Source organism: Somniosus microcephalus, chromosome 8 (assembly GCF_052327205.1).
Source record: "Somniosus microcephalus isolate GS21.2 chromosome 8, FLI_Smic_1.0, whole genome shotgun sequence".
Classification (NCBI taxonomy): domain Eukaryota; kingdom Metazoa; phylum Chordata; class Chondrichthyes; order Squaliformes; family Somniosidae; genus Somniosus; species Somniosus microcephalus.
Genome location: NC_140994.1, coordinates 75,408,788 through 75,426,734, shown reverse-complemented (window position 1 = coordinate 75,426,734; position 17,947 = coordinate 75,408,788). Strand labels below are relative to the sequence as shown.

The following is a 17,947-nucleotide window of genomic DNA, read 5'->3' as shown; positions in this document are numbered from 1 at the left end:
AAGCTTCTATAGGAATGTGAAAAGGAAAAGACTGGTGAAGGTAAATGTAGGTCCTTTACAGTCAGAGATGGGAGAATTTATAATGGGGAATGAGGAAATGGAAGAGAAATTAAATAAATACTTTCTTTCTGTCTTCACGGAGGAAGACACAAAAAACCTCCCAGAAATACGAGAAAACCAAGGGTGTGGAGAGAATGAGGAACTTAAAGAAATTATTAGTAAAAAAACAGTACTAGCAAAATTAATGGGACTAAAAGTCGACAAATCCCAAGGACCGGATGACCTACATCCTAGGGTTTTGAAAGAGGTGGCCATTGGAACAGTGGACGTATTGGTTGTCATCTTCCAAAATTCTATAGATTCTGGAAAGGTTCCTGCAGATTGGAGGATAGCAAATGTAACCCTGCTATTTAAGAAAGGAGGGAGAGAGAAAATGGGGAACTACAGACCTGTTAGCCTCACATCCGTAGTTGGGAAAATGCTGGAATCTATTATAAAGGATGCAATACCTGGGCACTTAGAAACTAACAGTAAGATTGGGCAGAGTCAACATGGATTTATGAAAGGGAAATCCTGTTTGACAAACCTATTGGAGTTCTTTGAGGATGTAACTAGTGGAGTAGACAAAAGGGAACCGGTAGATGTGGTGTATCTGGATTTTCAAAAGGCCTTCGATAAGGTCCCACATAAGAGGTTGGTGAACAAAATTAGGGCACATGGAATTGGGGGTAACATACTAGCATGGATTGAGAATTGGTTAACAGACAGAAGAAAAAAGAGTAGGGATGAACGGGTCTTTTTCAGGATGGCAGGCTGTGACTAGTGGGATACCGCAAGGATTGGTGCTTGGGCCCCAGCTATTCACAATCTATATCAATGATTTGGATGAGGGGACTAAATGTAACATTTCCAAATTTGCTGATGATACAAAGCTAGGTGGCAGTGTCAGTTGCAAAGAGGATGTGAAGAGGCTTCAAGGGATCTCGACAGGCTCAGTGAGTGGGCAAGAACATGGCAGATGGAATAGAATGTGGATAAATGTGAAGTTATCCACTTTGGTAGAAAAAAACAGAAAGGCAGAGTATTTCCTAAATGGTGAAAGATTGGGGAATGCAGATGCTCAAAGGGACCTAGGTGTCCTTGTACATGAGTCACTGAAAGTGAATGTGCAGGTGCAGCAAGCCATTAGGAAGGCAAATGGTATGCTGGCCTTCATTACAAGAGGATTTGAGTACAGGAGTAAAGAAGTCTTACTCCAATTATATGGGGCCTTGGTGAGACCACACCTGAAGTACTTTGTACAATTTTGGTCTCCTTACCCAAGGAAGGATATACTTGCCATAGAGGGAGTACAACGAAGGTTCACGAGATTGATTCCTGGGGTGGCGGGACTGTCATATGAGAAGAGATTGAGTAAACTAGGCCTGTGTTCTCTTGAATTCAGAATAATGAGCGGGGATCTCACTGAAGCATACAAAATTATTACAGGGCTTGATAGGATGGATGCTGGGAGAATGTTTCCCTTGGCTGGGGAGTCTAGAACCAGGGGCCACAGCCTCAAGATAAAGGGTAGGCCATTCAGGACTGAGATGAGAAGAAATCTCTTCACACAGAGGGTGGTGAATCTTTGGAATTCTCTACCCCAGAGGGCTGTGGAGGCTCAGTCATTGGGTATATTCAAAACAGAAGTCGATAGATTTCCGACTAGTAAGGGCATCAAGGGATATGGCGATAGGGCCGGTGAATGGAGTTGAGGCAGAAGATCAGCCATGATCTCATTGAATGGCAGAGCAGGCTCGAAGGGCCGAATGGCCTACTCCTGCTCTATTTCTTATGTTCTTGTGCCGACGTCACTTTTGACTTCTGACGTCACTCTTTGAAAATTCTGCTGATGCTGAGTTGATACCGCCGCTGCCGCCTCGCCGCTCCTCCCAGGTTCGCACTGCCGACGCTGTTTGCCTACAAAACAACCGTGATTACACTTCAAAAGCAATTAATTGGCTGTGCGGTGCTTTTCAACACCCTGAGGACAGATAAGATGCTACATCAAGTTTCCTCTATAAATCCTTATTAATAGAATAGTTTTCAATGGGGAACTGTGAAGCATAGGATTTATTCCACTTGATAATTATCAGATCTTTCTTACTTATGGAATCACACCGTATAATACTTTAATGTCTTTATTAAAAATAATATACCATGGGATTTCATATGAATGAGTACGCTATTTTAACAAAAGCTAAAATATCTCAATGTGATTTCAACCCATTGAATTTATCAGTGAAAATAATGTTTTATTGATGACCATTTGTACATCATTAGATTTTGTTGCATTTATTATGCTTGAATTACTTTAATGAGAACTGAAACAAGGACAATATTTTAATCATCTGCAGTAGATAAGAGTTGCCTTTCACCAGTCTGCTGATTAGCAAAGAACGTGTTCTGAGTTTGTATAAAATGACTCTGTCTGCTATTTTAATAAAGGCCCTAACCATTTTAAAAGAAATGGATTGAGACTGTGGTTAAAATGGTGGATAGAAAAATGTGATACAAATGTGCTCTCATAAAATTCCTTTGTACACTATTTTAATGAAGGTGTTAAAACATTGCAGAGTGTGAAATCTACCCCCATGTTCCATTGTTCCCTGTTGATCCATTTGCATACATAATTTGAATGGAATATTATTGTAACAATCTGATGATTTAATTTCCCTCAAGAACTATTACCAAGTTATTAAAAGACTTTGCAAATTGATTTGGGAGATTGTCAACTAAAACCTTTAACCCAACTAACATTGATGCATTGAAAATTGCCCCACTGCACGGCACACATATAGCAGCAGAGGAAAAGGAGAATACTTGAGTAAGGGTGATTGACTGCTAAAAAGCCTTTGACCTAACCAATCACAATATCCTGATGCAGAAACAAAATAATCATGACACTCACCCTGACTTACTATGATGGGTCACGACATTCCTGTTACACCATACAAAGAGAACTGAAATCTTTACTGGCTATAAAGCACTTTAGGACGGCCTATGGTCGTGAAAGGCGCTATATAAATGCAAGTCTTTCTTTCTTTTACCACGGTGTCCAGATGGGAAAAAGCCAGCAGTGCGTCCCCACAACATACCAGATTAATTCCCTCTTTTTAACAATTGACCACTGACTGTGTTTGGATGATGAAAGAGCCAAAAATGTGGATGATGAAATGGGTTTTCAAAAGTAGCACTACTGAAAATCTTACAAAAGCTCTAGATGGTCTTGCTTAATGGACAGGAAGATCCTAGGTGAAATTTCTAGTGGGTATGTGATCGAAGTCCAAAACTATCCATAATTTGGCAATAATTTGGGCTAAATTGACAATCTAACTGAGCTCTGCACGCTTGAGGGCAAACTTGCTCTTCCACAAGATGGCCTAAGGTTTAATTTAAATATTAAAATGTATGGTGATATCAATCTAATGAGGACAAGCAAGATTCCATGTTTTTATTGTGGGGAGTGAACCGAGTGTTTACTTAGCACATCTAAAATGAGCAATGCAGGCCAGCCTGGTTTAAGGCCAATAGGAACTTATTGCTTAAAGGGGGGAACCAGTTGGGTTTGTTCCTCTATCATTTCTGAATGCAAATTTTCATGGTGGATTTCTAAACGTTTGGGATTTTTTTAACTGGGTTTTTGCATTTTTCTATGGATTTTTAGTATAGGCATTTTTGATAGCTCCAATTAAAAATCATAGATCCGTATTTTCCGATCGGAGGTTTCCTGCGTGCGGATGCCTCCGATCTGGAAAAAATCTACGCCCTCACCTGAGGGCTCCGGAAGGCCGGACATTTCCGCGCACAGAGGCCCAAGTATCGCAGGGGCGCAGGCAATTTGCAAGCGTCCCTGGGCTCACGTGGGCCATGGGGAACCAATAGAAAAGGGAATCCCCCTTCATACTTTTGACAGGTCTCTCAGCTTAGATCCGTCAAAAGTATGAATGGGGATCACTCAAAAAACACACTAAAACATTAAAAAAAAAAAATTTAAATCACGTTTTTAAAATTTGTTAAAGTTACATTAAATTAAATATTTTAAACAAGAATTACATTTTTTGAAAAAAATAATTACAGGGCTAAAAATAAACTTACCTTTTTTAAAAGTATTTTAAAATTATAAATGAGTGGAAAAGAATATTTTTTTACTTTTTTAAACTCTTATGCTGGTAAAAGCAAGCCTTACGCTGCTTTTACCAGGCGTAAGATTTTTAAGTGATTTCAGTGGGCGGAGGTTTTGCAGAAAGCGGAACTCTCCACCCACAGAGGCCCTTCTCCAGGGCAGGCAAATGATCTGTCAAGAGGATTCTTGACAGGTCGGAAATGTCCGTTTTCAGCGCATGTGCTTCGCATGCCTGAAACCGGCACTTGCGAGACCCCTACGGGTGTGTACACAGCTCATACACACCCGTAGGGATCGGAAAATTCGGGCCAGTATGTGGGAATTCTTTGGCTGTTCCTCTCTTGTTGTGTAATTTGGAGGAGCATGGAAGGAGGGATGTGATGCCATTTTACATTTACAGAGGAGAACTATCCTTACCTAGGCAGCAGTGTGTACAGACCCCGGCATCTGGGAATGTCTGAGCAAAACTTCCTTGACAGGCTTGACTTCACTAAGGAGGCAGTGATGCAATGGAGCTCCCAATGCTTCCAAGCCAATGGGGAATCAAGATTACCGCAGCAATGAACTTTTATCTCAGGCTAATTCCAAGTACCACAGAAAACATAAATCAATCTGCAGCACACAAATGCATCAAGCAGGTCACTGATGCATTTTTCACTAGGGAAACACATTTGTCACTTTCCCTCTGAACAATCACCAGCAGTTTGGAAGGCCCCTCCCATTTTACCACATCACACGATTCTCCAAAATCATGGCTGTTTAGATGGCACACCTGGAATTATCCAGGTCCCTGTACACAACCCAATGGCTTACATAAACTGCATGATGTTCCACTCCATCAATGATCAAGGGGTCAGTGATGAGCAAAACAGAAACATGTAAGTGAATAACCATTTCCCCAACAGCATTCAGTTTAAGATAGCCCTCTGTGCCTGGATTATTCGAAGGAGAAGACAGGCTGTGAGGATGGCTCCTAAGGGACCAAGGCTACCTTCTTTAACCGTGACTCATTATGTATTTGAGATGTCATAAACAGCAGCTGAAGGAAGATGTAACCATGCCCATGCAGCTACCAGAATCATTCTTGAATGCACTATGGGCATCTTGAAGCAGTGTTTCAGATAACTGGACAGATCAAGGAAGGGATATTTTACAACACAGCCCTGTCAGGTCTTAAAGATTATTGTAGCTTACTGCATACTGCATAACGTTTCCACCTATAAAGTTAGGTTGAGGAGTAGAAGGCCCATCCCCAGCTAAAGGTAAAGTAAGATCTTAATAATTAGCTGGATGATTTCTCTGCTGAAATATCTTTGCAGGCAGCAAGAGTTATATGCCAGGCTATCACAGCATAAACTGAGTGACACAACTGGCTAATCCATTAAAAACATTCTCCAGATGTGCACATTGCAGTTGCAATAGACCTTCACCAAAGTTATCTTTTGCACTAAATCAACTACCATTGATGCGGTTCTGTGATCTGTTAATATCTTACTCGACACCGTAAAAAGAAAAGTCTCTGGACACAGTGCAACCACATTTAATTTCCTAAAAATTATGTGGTTATGTGGCTTATGTTTCTTCCCCAGTGCCTTCCTTTAGCGACAGTATATACTTTATGTGCTGTAGTACGTAGCCATGTTGTTCCTGTTTGGTGCTTCTCCTAGTGAGAGGAGTAAGAGAGGTGGTTGGATGCTGTGTGTCAGTGAGAGCCTCTTGAGATTGAGATGGCCCTATACCTTCTTGTACTGGGTCATGAGATGGCACTGGAGCTGCTTCTACCATATTAGTTGCTGTCCTTTGTTTGGCACGTGTATTGTCATTTGAATAAGAGGCTAGATCGTTCGGATGTAGTTTACTGCTGAGAGGCTCCAATCATGCCCTAGCTACTGAGTACTGCCTGTGCATGATCACACTGATCTGTGTGGGGGAAGACCTCTGTCCAGCAATGAGAGAGTGAAGTCCTGCCAAATGGATCTGTCCTGCATGTTGAAGCTAAACAGAACATTTGATCCGAACTCCCTCATAGGAGATTTTCCTACAGTACGAAAGACCTCCGTCACTGAGGGCTCTGATTCAGATGCCCCTGGTGTTGCCATTTCCTTCATGGCGGACTGTATATCAATGTGTTGTACATGACTATACAGATGTGGTTAGTGGACTCCCCTACAGTCACTGCCACACTTCACAGGGTGCTTGGCACACTCTCTAATGACAGTAAAAAGAAAGGTTTTTCAGGTAACATTCTTTTTCAAATGCAGGTCCCTTGAGATCCAAATTCCAGGGCTCTGCAGCTGAGGAAAGACACAAGCTGGCCCTCCAACCAGCAGGTTCCTGTTCCTCCTCTGTCACCACCACATGCTCTTGTCCACTCACATTCTATAATTCACACAATGTATGTTCCTCAAACTGACCAACTAAATGCTCGGAGGTGAATGTACCTGTGCTGGTGCTTGTTACAGATGAAGTTCTTGAAGATGCTGGGTTGCTGGCCATCTGGGGCATGTGGGCTGGTTCTTCTGGGATGCCTATAGAAACAGAAGAGGAGTATGTTAGAATGCTAGCTGAAAGACACACCTCCAAACAGAGATTATATAGCTAGAGTGTGTGCCATGGTAACGTGTTGGAATACACGTGATGTGAATGAGTGAGTAAGCTGACCATAAAGAAGAATACCCTCAGTCAACTAGTCCTGGGACTCAGTGAAGTAACTACTAACAATACTAACAATAACCAGCCCCAGGACAGTGACAGGGTAACACAAAGAATTCGACCCAACACAATCGTCGCTAAGCAAAAGGAAAAATATCTGACATATTGGGCAGAAACAACAAAAACCCAAAGCAAACTCAATTGCTACTTGGCCCTAAACAGACAATACAACATAGCTGATTACCTGACCATGGTAAAGGATAACAAACTGAGAAGAACCTTGACAAGGTACAGACTTAGCGAACATAGCCTAGCGATCGAAAAAGGCAGACACAGGCAGACCAGGCTGCCAAGAGAAGACAGGATATGCGCTCACTGCAGTCAGGGAGTAGTAGAGACAGAGATGCACTTCCTCACAGCCTGTGGAAAATATCAGGGCATCAGGGAGAATTTCTACCAAAAATTCTCACAAATATGCCCTGAATTCAGAAATCTGAATGACAACCAAAAACTCCCATTCCTACTGGGGGAGGAGAGAAGCTGTGTAACACTGGCGGCACACTATGTTACAGCTTGCCATGAACAGAGGGACAACCAGTAAACTAAGAAAAGAGTATATATAAACAAGGCGAATGTATATTTATACACTCAGGGATATACCTGTTTATACACTGTATGAATAGAACTGCGTTTATGTGTTCAACCATAAATGTATTTTGATGCTTTGGCAACATAAGATGTACCTTATCATGCCAATAAAGCGATTTGAATTTGAGTAAGAGGAGAAAGAATAGATGGAATGGAATGGTACTCAGCTTAAGCACCAGGAGTGAAAAATATCCCCTATGATTGCAATGGATAAATTCACACTGGTGCAGTCTGTGTTCTTCTGAGATTTGTACTTAAGGTACATTTGACTAGACTTGTCTCCAATGGGAGTAATTTTAACCTGCGAGCAAAGTGAGGAAATTCAAAGTATGAGTCCCAAATTGTTCACTGGTATCTGTGCACAAGGGACAATCTCCTAGCAGACCCCCAACCAAAACAGCCCAAACTACACAAGCATTGCTCCCACAGATGCAGCTTCAGTGGCAGATGGAAATTGAAAACCACCCTCAATCCCAAGAGATTCCCTTACAAATCTTGCACTCAGCTAGAATATTGCCCAGTAAAGCACGATGGGGCATCTTTTCCTGCAATCTATCAACAAGACAGCATAATAAGCTTAACATCAGCAATGTGTTTTAGTTCTATGAGGTTTTCCCTTGTGAGATATACATAATGTCAGCTTTTATTACAAATCTCATAATTCTAACACTCAAAATGAGAAAGGAATTTTAAACTGCCGAAACAGCCATGCTTTAAGCATGTTTTTCTCTTTAACGATAGGATTGTCATCAAACTTGATTAAATTAAATGTCAAATATGCTGCTTTGCCTCATGACTTCAACATAATCTCTTTTCATATTTCCCAAATAGTAAAATACAATATGACAGGAAAATAACTGCTGTAGATGGATGAAGTGGGCCTTTTTTAATAAATATTAGTACTAAAGTAGAATTTGCAATCGAATTATCTGAGTGTTTCACTGGTGCTGATACCTTGCAGTCTTTTTAACTGCACTGTAGTAGATTTTACCTACACTCTCCACAATGATCCTTAGGTCAAAGCAAGCTCCTATCTTAAATAATTCTTCATCGAAAGAACCTTGCTGCATTCTAATTGATGCATTTCACATTGATAACGTTGATTGTGTTTCCTGGTCATATTCAATTTGGGTTTCTTGGCGATAATATTTTATTTATTATCATTATTATGTTGGAATCTGTCACTAGTAAGATTTTGACTTAAAATGTAATGAAAGCAATTTTATAGCTCAATTACAGGAACAACTGTTTCTCAAGTTGTTCATTTTCATTTACTTTTATTCTGCTTAACTTAGACTTGCTAACAAAAATGTGATTTATTCTGTTTTGAGGGCCAATTGCCAACTACACAATAATACAAGGTTTTGTAGATGCATTTGAATTGGGATTTTCTTAATTTTTGTCGAACCATTGCATATATAATCCATTGTAATATGTGCGCTCCACAATGGATTACTGAAACGTTCTCCAATTATACCGGTTAAGTTGAAATTTAGCTGTTTGAGATGTATGAAAGAAGCAATACCACAGGCACGTCCTGATTGGTTAATTTTCTGCCCACCTTGCTAATGACATCATGGTTGAAATTTTGACCCTCGGCGGGGGTGTAAAACAGGAGGTAGTGAATAATTGAGGTTGATGCAAAGGAAAATTGGATGTGGTCAATGATCGCTGTAAGCTGTGCTGTGTTCTGCATGGCCTGTATCTTTTAATGCGTAGTCCCTTTAAATTTTTGGGCATGCGCGGTCTTTACAATGTAAAAGCCAGTGAGCGGCCTGTGCGGGACCTTTTAGATTACTGTGCGGCCGCGTGCGCGCGCACCTTAGCGGAAACATTGGATGTAGTGTGTAACTGGCGGCCGATCTACCCCCACCAAAGTTCAAAGGTGCACCCAATGTTTCATAAAAATCACCCAAACACAAATTCTGCTTAATCACCATTATGATTGGCAGCCAATAAAATCTATTAAAAATGGGTTCTTAATTGTTTCTTTATAAAAAAATTAAATATGTTCCCATTTATTTTAACTAATTAACTTCAATAACATTTATGTTTTATGTACAATATTTATTGTGACGTGCAATTTTTCATATTTGACTTGCGATTATGGTCCTTCACAAAGATAAATAGTTTTTGTGTGTGTGTATGTATATGTGTATATATATATATTATATATATATGTGTGTGTGTTTTCTTCCATAAGGTATCAGTTAATAAGACTGCTGAACTGACCAACAGATGTGTACTGATTTTTATTGTTTTGTTTTGTTTCAGGCAACAGATGCTGACCTTGGTCCAAATGTAACTTATCGTATAAGAACTGAGGAGGCCAGACAGCTATTTTCTGTCAATCAGTGGACAGGAGAATTGTCAATTTTAGAGTCTGTGGATTATGAAACTCTATCTACTGCAGATGCAAGTTACACTTTTGTAGTCGAGGCACTGGACAGTGGGGGAAGCATGCCTCCAGGTTTAGCTACTGTGACTGTCCAAATAAAGGTAAGTGATGTATGTTGGTTTAACTCAGATTAAAATTTGCACAGTAAGATGTAAAATTAGTTAACAGTGCATAGATCTAAATGGTACTCAAATTGCACTGCCTGATTTAAGTTTAAAGAAAAATTCAAACCTTTTTAGAATGCAGTAAATTTAAATCCAATTTATCCACCATATTCTTCTGCAATACTTCCTAACTCTGCTTATCTAAAAACATAACCCTATTGCCTCCTCGTCTTCAGATATTTATCCAGTTTTCCCTATAACGGATTCAATTAGCTCAGCTTAATCAACTCCCAATTCATTCCATGCTCCAATATCTCTCTGCATGAAGAAATGTCATATACCTGTAACACCAGCAAGGCACAGTGCCATATTTTAAAAGTACTAGACAGCCTGTCCTACATCCCAGGATCTTTTAAAACTTTGTATGGAATCTTTTTAATGTTAGTGTAGCCATGGCTCAGTGGGCAGCACTCTTGTCTCCGAGTCAGAAGGTTGTGGGTGCAAGTCCCACTCCAGAAACTTGAGCACAAAATCTAGGCTGTCACTCCAGTGCAGTGCTGAGGGAGTGCTGCTTTCGGTTGAGACATTAAACCGAGGCCCCGTCTGCCCTCACAGGTGGACGTAAAAGATCCCATGCCATTATTTCAAAGAAGAGCAGAGGTGTTCTCCCCGGTGTCCTGGCCAATATTTATCCCTAAACCAACATCACTAAAAAACAGATGATCTGGTCATTATCTCATTGCTGTTTGTGGGAGCTTGCTGTGCACAAATTGGCTGCCGTGTTTCCTACATTACAACAGTGACTACACTTCCAAAAGTATTTCTCTGGCTGTAAAGTGCTTTGGGACGTCTTGAAGTTGTGAAAATTTCAGCGAGAAACCCATCTCCCGCCTGCTGTCTTTCAATATAAAAAATTAGCTCCTTTGACATTAAGCACAATGAAAGGTACAGTGCAAATCATGTGTGTCAGCTGCACATCACAATCTACAAATCCCATTCTGAAACCAGTACCCTATAGTACCAGTGCCAACTGCACCCCAATTCTCTATCTTGTGGCTCAGTTTGAACCATGAAAATGACAACCACGAGAAATATGGTGAAACTAAAAGCAGAAAAAGCAGGAAGCATAAGGAAATGATGTAATATGATTAACACAGGCAGTTTGTTTGGAACAGGAAATAGTCTGAAGAGAAAAGCCCTGTATCAGCAGGTTCTGATAAATCAGTGTGAATTGGCTATGCCTCAGCACATTGTAATGGAAATGTATATTTCGAAGTGGTTTATGGTAAAGCTTCTCCAAAGCAGCTTATTTATATGGCAATGAAAACAGTTTGTGTGTAAATAAACACAAGTCATTCTGATTGATCTGAACCACTGTTCAAACTGCAATTAAGTTTCTTACAGCTTGGCAAGGAAGACCTAATGAACTGAAGCATTTTAATAGATGCCTTTTTATGTTTTGCTCCTGGACATCATAACTCAGTGACTATGGGCCTGATGATAACTTGAGCCAGGAAAAGAATCGGGGTGGGGGGGTGGGGGGAAGGATATTCGTCCTGGAAATCTGGAGGTCCTGCAGAGTTTAGCAACAGGTTGGCTGTGTGTCGGGCTGGTAAGCAACCGTGTAGCAGATGTCTGGTAAGTCTGACACCGCGATGGGGGGTTGATGGGAGTCAGACATTACAGGGGAGTGAATGGGCACTACGGGGGGGGGGGGAGGTGAAGGGGAATCAGACGTCACGGGATAGGTGAAGGGAGTCGGACATCGGGGGAGTTGGGGGTGGGGTTGGCTGATTGCAGGAGTCCCGTCACGGAGTGTTTAAAAGATAAGCTTGGTGGGCTGGGGGAAGCACTCCTGCTCCTCCTGGCCCACAAGCAGTGCAATAAAGGCACTTACCTCATGGATGCAGCCCTTCGTGTTTCCAGTCATTGTAATGATCAGTAACATGTCATTCTAGAATGGTACACTAGGTGGAGCTGTATGTTTAGTAGTGGGCTACCCACAAGGCAGTAGTCAAGATGGATGCCTGTACACTAGTCCATATGGCTGAATAAATGACTAGCTCAAGCTAGCTGTTCATAATGAAAACGTCTATTTATTTATGAACATAACATGGTACCAGGATTGGTAATATCTGCTGAATATTGTGAAATGCGACATGGAGAATTAGAAGCCACCGGAGGGTTTGAAACTCACGGGGAATGTTGACTGCAATTGGCGGACTTTCAAACAACAATTCGAACTCTACATTGCTGCCATCGGGTTCGGTACGAAGCCAGACGCAAGGAAAATAGCATTACTGCTCACAGTTGCAGGTCCGCAGGCGATAGAGGTATTTAATATGTTTGTATTTGATCAAGAGGAGGACAGAGAAAAAATGGATGATGTGCTAAAGAAGTTTGATACACATTGTTCTCCCAAAAAGAACGAGACCTATGAGAGGTACGTGTTCCCTTCACGGACACAGCAGCAAAATGAGACTTTTGATAGCTTTGTCACCGATCTGAAACTGAAAGCACAGACATGTAATTTCTCTGAACTGAAATCATCCATGATTCGTGACCAGATTGTGTTTGGTATTCATGATAAAAAGGTCAGGGAACGTTTGTTGAGAGAAACCGAACTAACATTGGAGGATGCTGTGAAAATATGCCATGCCAGTGAGCTAGCTCGGCAGCACGCAAAGACTTTCAGTGAAATTAATAATGATGCGACTGTAATGAGTGACTGTGCTGCTGTCGGTGCTGTGTCCTACGAGGGGAAGAAACATGGGCAGAACAGAAATGCAAAGCAATCGGAGGATGGAATTTTTAATTGTAAACGCTGTGGTTACCAGCACCAGTCAAGACAATGCCCTGCGTTTGGGAAAATGTGCACAAAATGTAATGGAAAGAATCACTTTGCCAAACAATGCTTTTCAAAAGTAAAAACAAAGAAAGGGCAACAAGTCAATGTGATTGAGGACACTGATTTAAGTGAGACAGTTTTTGTAGGAATGGTGTCATGTGACAATATAGAAAAGGATACAGAAAATGTGCAGCCCTCAGGAATGGACAATGCTGAACATAAAGTTAATGCAGTAAAATAGGACAAATGGATGATGCCACTGCAGGTAAATGGAGCATTAGTTCCATTGAAATTAGACACTGGGGCAAAAGCAAACTTAATCAGTATGAGTGACATTAAAAATATGAAAGAAAAGCCCAAATTACAGAAAAAGTCAGTACTACTGAAGAACTATAATGGACAGAAAATAGATAGCTTAGGTGTATGCACACTTAAAGTGACAGTCAAAGACAAAGTGCATCATCTCATGTTTTCTGTTGTGGCTGCAGGACTTGATTCACTACTAGGTGACAAAGCTTGTGAGGACTTAGAACTGGTCAAGAGAGTCTACCGTATAAACTGTGCCATAAGCAGACCAGATGACTCGGTGGATTCTGTAGTGAGTAATTTCCAGGATGTGTTCAAAGGATTTGGAGTTCTACCATTCACTTACAAGATCCAGCTAAAGGAAGATGCTCAGCCAGTGGTACATGCTCCACGGAGAGTTCCAGCACCCCTGCGTGACCGGCTCAAGAATGAACTGGAGATAATGACCACACTAGGAGTCATCAGGAAAGTCGAAGAGCCAACAGACTGGGTTAACTCCATGGTATGTGTAAAGAAAAAGAACAACGATCTAAGAGTATGCATGGATCCAAAGGACTTAAATGCAAACATAAAACGTGAACACTACCAGATTCCCAAGCGAGAAGAAATCACCAGTGAAATGTCAGGTGCCAGATACTTCACAAAGCTCAATGCCTCACAAGGATTTTGGCAACTAAAACTGGATGAAGAGAGCACCAAATACTGTACCTTCAACACACCATTTGGCAGGTATTGTTTCCTCAGAATGCCTTTCGGGATAATATCTGCATCTGAAATTTTTCATAGAGCGATGGAACACATAATTGAAGGTCTGGAAGGAGTTCGGGTCTATGTTGATGACATCATCATCTGGGGCTCCACACTGAAAGAACACAATGAGAGACTGACTAAAGTGCTACAGAGCATACGCTGGAATGGACTGAAGCTCAACAAAGCCAAGTGTCAGTTTGGTGTCCAGGAAGTCACTTTCCTAGGAGATAATCTATCTGGTAAAGGAATAGAGCCAGATATGGAAAAAGTAAACGCCATACTCAAAATGCCCCGACCCACTGACAAAAAAGGAGTGCTACGCATCATGGGGATGATAAACTTCATTGGAAAGTTCGTTCCTAACTTGTCAGCCAAGACAGCCTGTCTGCGAGACCTGCTACATAAAACAAATGAGTTCGCATGGACAGAAAGACATGAACATGAGTGGATGAACCTCAAAACAGTGCCGACAACCACACCTGTACTCACCTTCTTTGACCCAACAAAGAGAATCAAAGTGTCAACGGATGCATCAAAAGATGGCCTAGGCGCGGTCTTGCTACAAGCAGAGGGTGAAGATTGGAAGCCTGTTGCCTATGCCTCCAGGTCTATGACTGATTCTGAGTGTCGATACGCCCAGATTGAAAAGGAATGTCTAGGCTTGGTAGTTGGACTAGAAAAGTTCCATGGCTACATATATGGACTTCCCACCTTCACAGTTGAGACAGACCACTGCCCACTGGTTGCCATCATAAAAAAAAACCTGAATGAGATGTCTCCAAGGATTCAACGACTCATGATGAAGCTGCAAAGATATGACTTTGAACTGATCTACACACCAGGCAAACACATAGTGTTAGCAGATGCACTATCCCGAGCACCCACAATGAGTCATGTGAGCTCTACTGAGGAAGACGTGGATGTTCATGTGAGTATGGTCACTGCTGCGCTGCCCGTGTCAGACACAAAATCAAAGCAAATAGCAGAACAAACAGTAAAAGATACAGGCCTAGAAATTCGGTTGTTTGCGCCAGCGGTTAGCGCCTTAAGAGACCGAGAATTGGGGCGTTGCCTAATGTTGGCGCCTGCGAGCGCAAGCACATAATGACGTCATTTCATCGTGCAATGCCTTTTAGGGGCGCCTGAGCGGATATTGCGTGGCGCCCGGAGCCTTAATGCCTAGCGCTATTAGTGACAGTTCGAGGGAGCGTTAGCAGGCCCTTCTCGGAGTCGGGGGGTGCTATTTAAAGGGGACAGCTCTAGTATAGAAGCTTCAGCCACTTGGCCTGTTCATTGCGATCGTTGGTGGAGAGAGTTGGGGAGCTACTGTGGAGCAGAGTTTTTGGATTTTAGCATTAGAGTACTTGGGACCCTCAAACCTGTCCGGAGCAGTTGGAGCACTAGACCTAACAGCCTTCTGACCAACTGGCATTGGAATGGGAGATGCTTTGGAGGGCGACGGGCTCCTGGCCGAACACTATGAAGGGGCAGAAAGACGGCGGGAGAGAGGGCCGGGATTGGCCAGAAGGAGGAGGGGCAATGGAGGTTGCCCAATCCGAGGGTATGCTGCGAGGGTCTTTAGGGGTCATACCTTGACATGTCGGAGGAGCAGTGTGTGCGAAGGCTCCGAATCGGGATGGACGTTGTTACTGAGCTGTGCCACCTGCATACTGAGGATCTGCAGCCGCGTCAACGGTGCATGACCTCTCTGTCGGTGGCCGCTAAACTGACTGTTGGCCTCAATTTTTATGGCAACGGATCCTTTCAGTGAGCCATTGGGGACATCGCAAATATCTCTCAGGCTGCAGTCCACTGCTGCATCCGGCAAGTTACAGCTGCCCTTTATAGGAGACGGCGTCAATTCATCACCTTCCCTCTGACCCTGGAGAAGCAGGCGGAGGAGGAGGAGCATGTGGACGAGGAGGAGGAGGAGCAGGAGGAGGAAGATGGAAGGGCTCCTGAAAGTGGAAGGGCCATCCGTCACTGGCTCATGAGGAGTCGTCTCGAGGCCCCTCTGGCGGAATGATGAGTGTCTTAACTGCTGCGCACTTTGGATGTTTGAAAGCATCTGAAGGCCAGCATCACTGTAATTATTCACGTACACCTTAGCACATTTAAACTTCTCTTTATTGTCACAAAAGTCTTTCATTACAGCAAAACAACGTCATGTCAACAGAAACCATAACAAACAAAATAACACTAAACTCTTCGGCATAGCCGCCAAACTGAACAAACTTTTTCCAACAATTCCAACAGGTGAGGGTCTCCTTGAGTTTGGCCAAAGAAATGTCTCAGGACCTCCCTCTACTGCTGGCCCCTTGATGGAGAACGACTTCTCTTTCACGCTCGGCCCCTTCCCTCCCTGCTGCTCCTACATAATTGAACCCCAGTGGCGGGGTGAAGGCTGGGGGACGCCTGCTGACTGTCTGGAAGCGCAGAAGCCCCTGAGGGACGGCCTGGCCGACCTCTGGGCTTGGAGGGTGCGGACGCAGGATGCTTGATCTGAGCATGGCTGGATGCAGTGTGCACTGCATGTGGTGGCAGCTGCACTGCAGACGTGCCAGCGCTGGCATGTGGAATGGTCACCTGCCGAGAGAGGACACCTGCACCATTGTCGGACGACACACTGGCTCTCTGAGGGGACCGGCTCGGCTCATCCGCCACAATCGCATGCTCCACTGATTCTTGGCCTTGTATGGGACTGGAAGGGCCCGGGGTGATCCTAGCTGATGCAGATAGGGTGGCTGCAGTGAGAGTTTGCGTTGCCTCAATCTGGGTGTGGACGAGGCCGGCAAGTGACTGCGTGGCAGCAGTGAGGACCTGTGAGCCAGGCGCCAGTGCTTCGGAGAAGCCCTGGACAGTTCTTTCCATTGCTTCGGACAAGGCCGGTGCTGACCGCTCCACTGCCTCGGACAAGCCCTGGACAGACCTTTCCAGGGATTGTCCGAAGCCCTGAACAGTCCTTTCCATAGCGGCCTCGAAGCCCTGGACAGTCCTCTCCATTGTTGGTGCAAAGCCCTCGACAGACCTCTCCATTGTTGCCCCGAAGCCCTCGACAGACCTCTCCATTGTTGCCCCGAAGCCCTGGAGAGTCCTGTCCATTGTTGCCCCGAAGCCCTGGAGAGTCCTGTCCATTGTTGCCCCGAAGCCCTGGAGAGTCCTCTCCATTGTTGCCCCGAAGTCCAACACACTCTTTGCCAGTGAATCTATTGACTGAGGCATCCTCCCCACTGCAGCCATCAGCTCAGTGTGCCTGAGCCGGGCCTGGGTGCTCATTTCAGCCAGGCGACGCACCTCCTCTGCACTCTGTGCAGCAGTCATCACTACCTGCCTTGCCCTCCGGGGAGACGGTGGCCGAACTTGCCTACCCCCCTTGCGTTGCTGCATGCCGCTTGGTCCGGCAACTGCCTGATCATCAGAGCCCCCCCCCCCTCCCCTCCAGGGAACTACTATCCCCAGTCTGTACATGTGTATGCTCCTCTGAGATTGGAGCGGATGGTCTGGCTTCCTCCTGATCCTCAACTCCGGAGGCACTGGCACTGGCAGCTTCAGGGCGTGGAGCCCCAGTTGGTGATGCATCATCTGAAAGCAGGGAGGTGGAAGAGTGGCTTTAGCAAAAGGACAGGTTGGCGGAAAGGCATGGCAGATTGCGGCACACTGAGGAAGCATGCTGGCGGGGGGACCAAGTGGAAGGAGACAGTTGCAAAAGGTGAGAGCCTTACCCTCGCTGTCGAGAATGGGGTCGGCAGCTGCAGTGGTTACAGGACCAGACAGACGTCCTCCAAGAATCTGGTGCACTCTCTCCTCGAGATCCGTGAGAGTGACCACTTGTGGAGGTCCGCCACTGGTTCGACGCTGCTCCCTCCGCATCATCGCCAGCTTGGACTGCAGGGGAAAGAAGGGGAAGTTCTGTAACATGATGCCTTGAGAGATCATCTGATGCCCCTCATGGTGCAAGAGCCCTTACATGATGCCTTGAGAGATCATCTCATGCCCCCCATGGTGCAAGAGCCCTTACATGTGGCCTTGAGAGAAATGTCCATGTGTGTGCCCGGAAAGGGCCATGGGTGCTTGCT

At 44.0% G+C, this 17,947-nt stretch overlaps 1 protein-coding gene across 10 annotated transcripts in view; it reads left to right on the top strand.

Annotated features, from left to right (window-relative positions):
* pcdh15b (protocadherin-related 15b) overlaps nt 1-17,947 on the top strand; it is a 1,235,959-nt gene that overhangs the window by 763,189 nt on the left and 454,823 nt on the right. For all 10 annotated transcript variants that reach the window (XM_085994900.1, XM_085994899.1, XM_085994897.1 and 7 more), the window contains one exon: nt 9,740-9,964. In XM_085994900.1, coding sequence (XP_085851026.1) covers nt 9,740-9,964 — 225 coding nt within the window. The remainder of the gene's footprint in view (nt 1-9,739; nt 9,965-17,947) is intronic.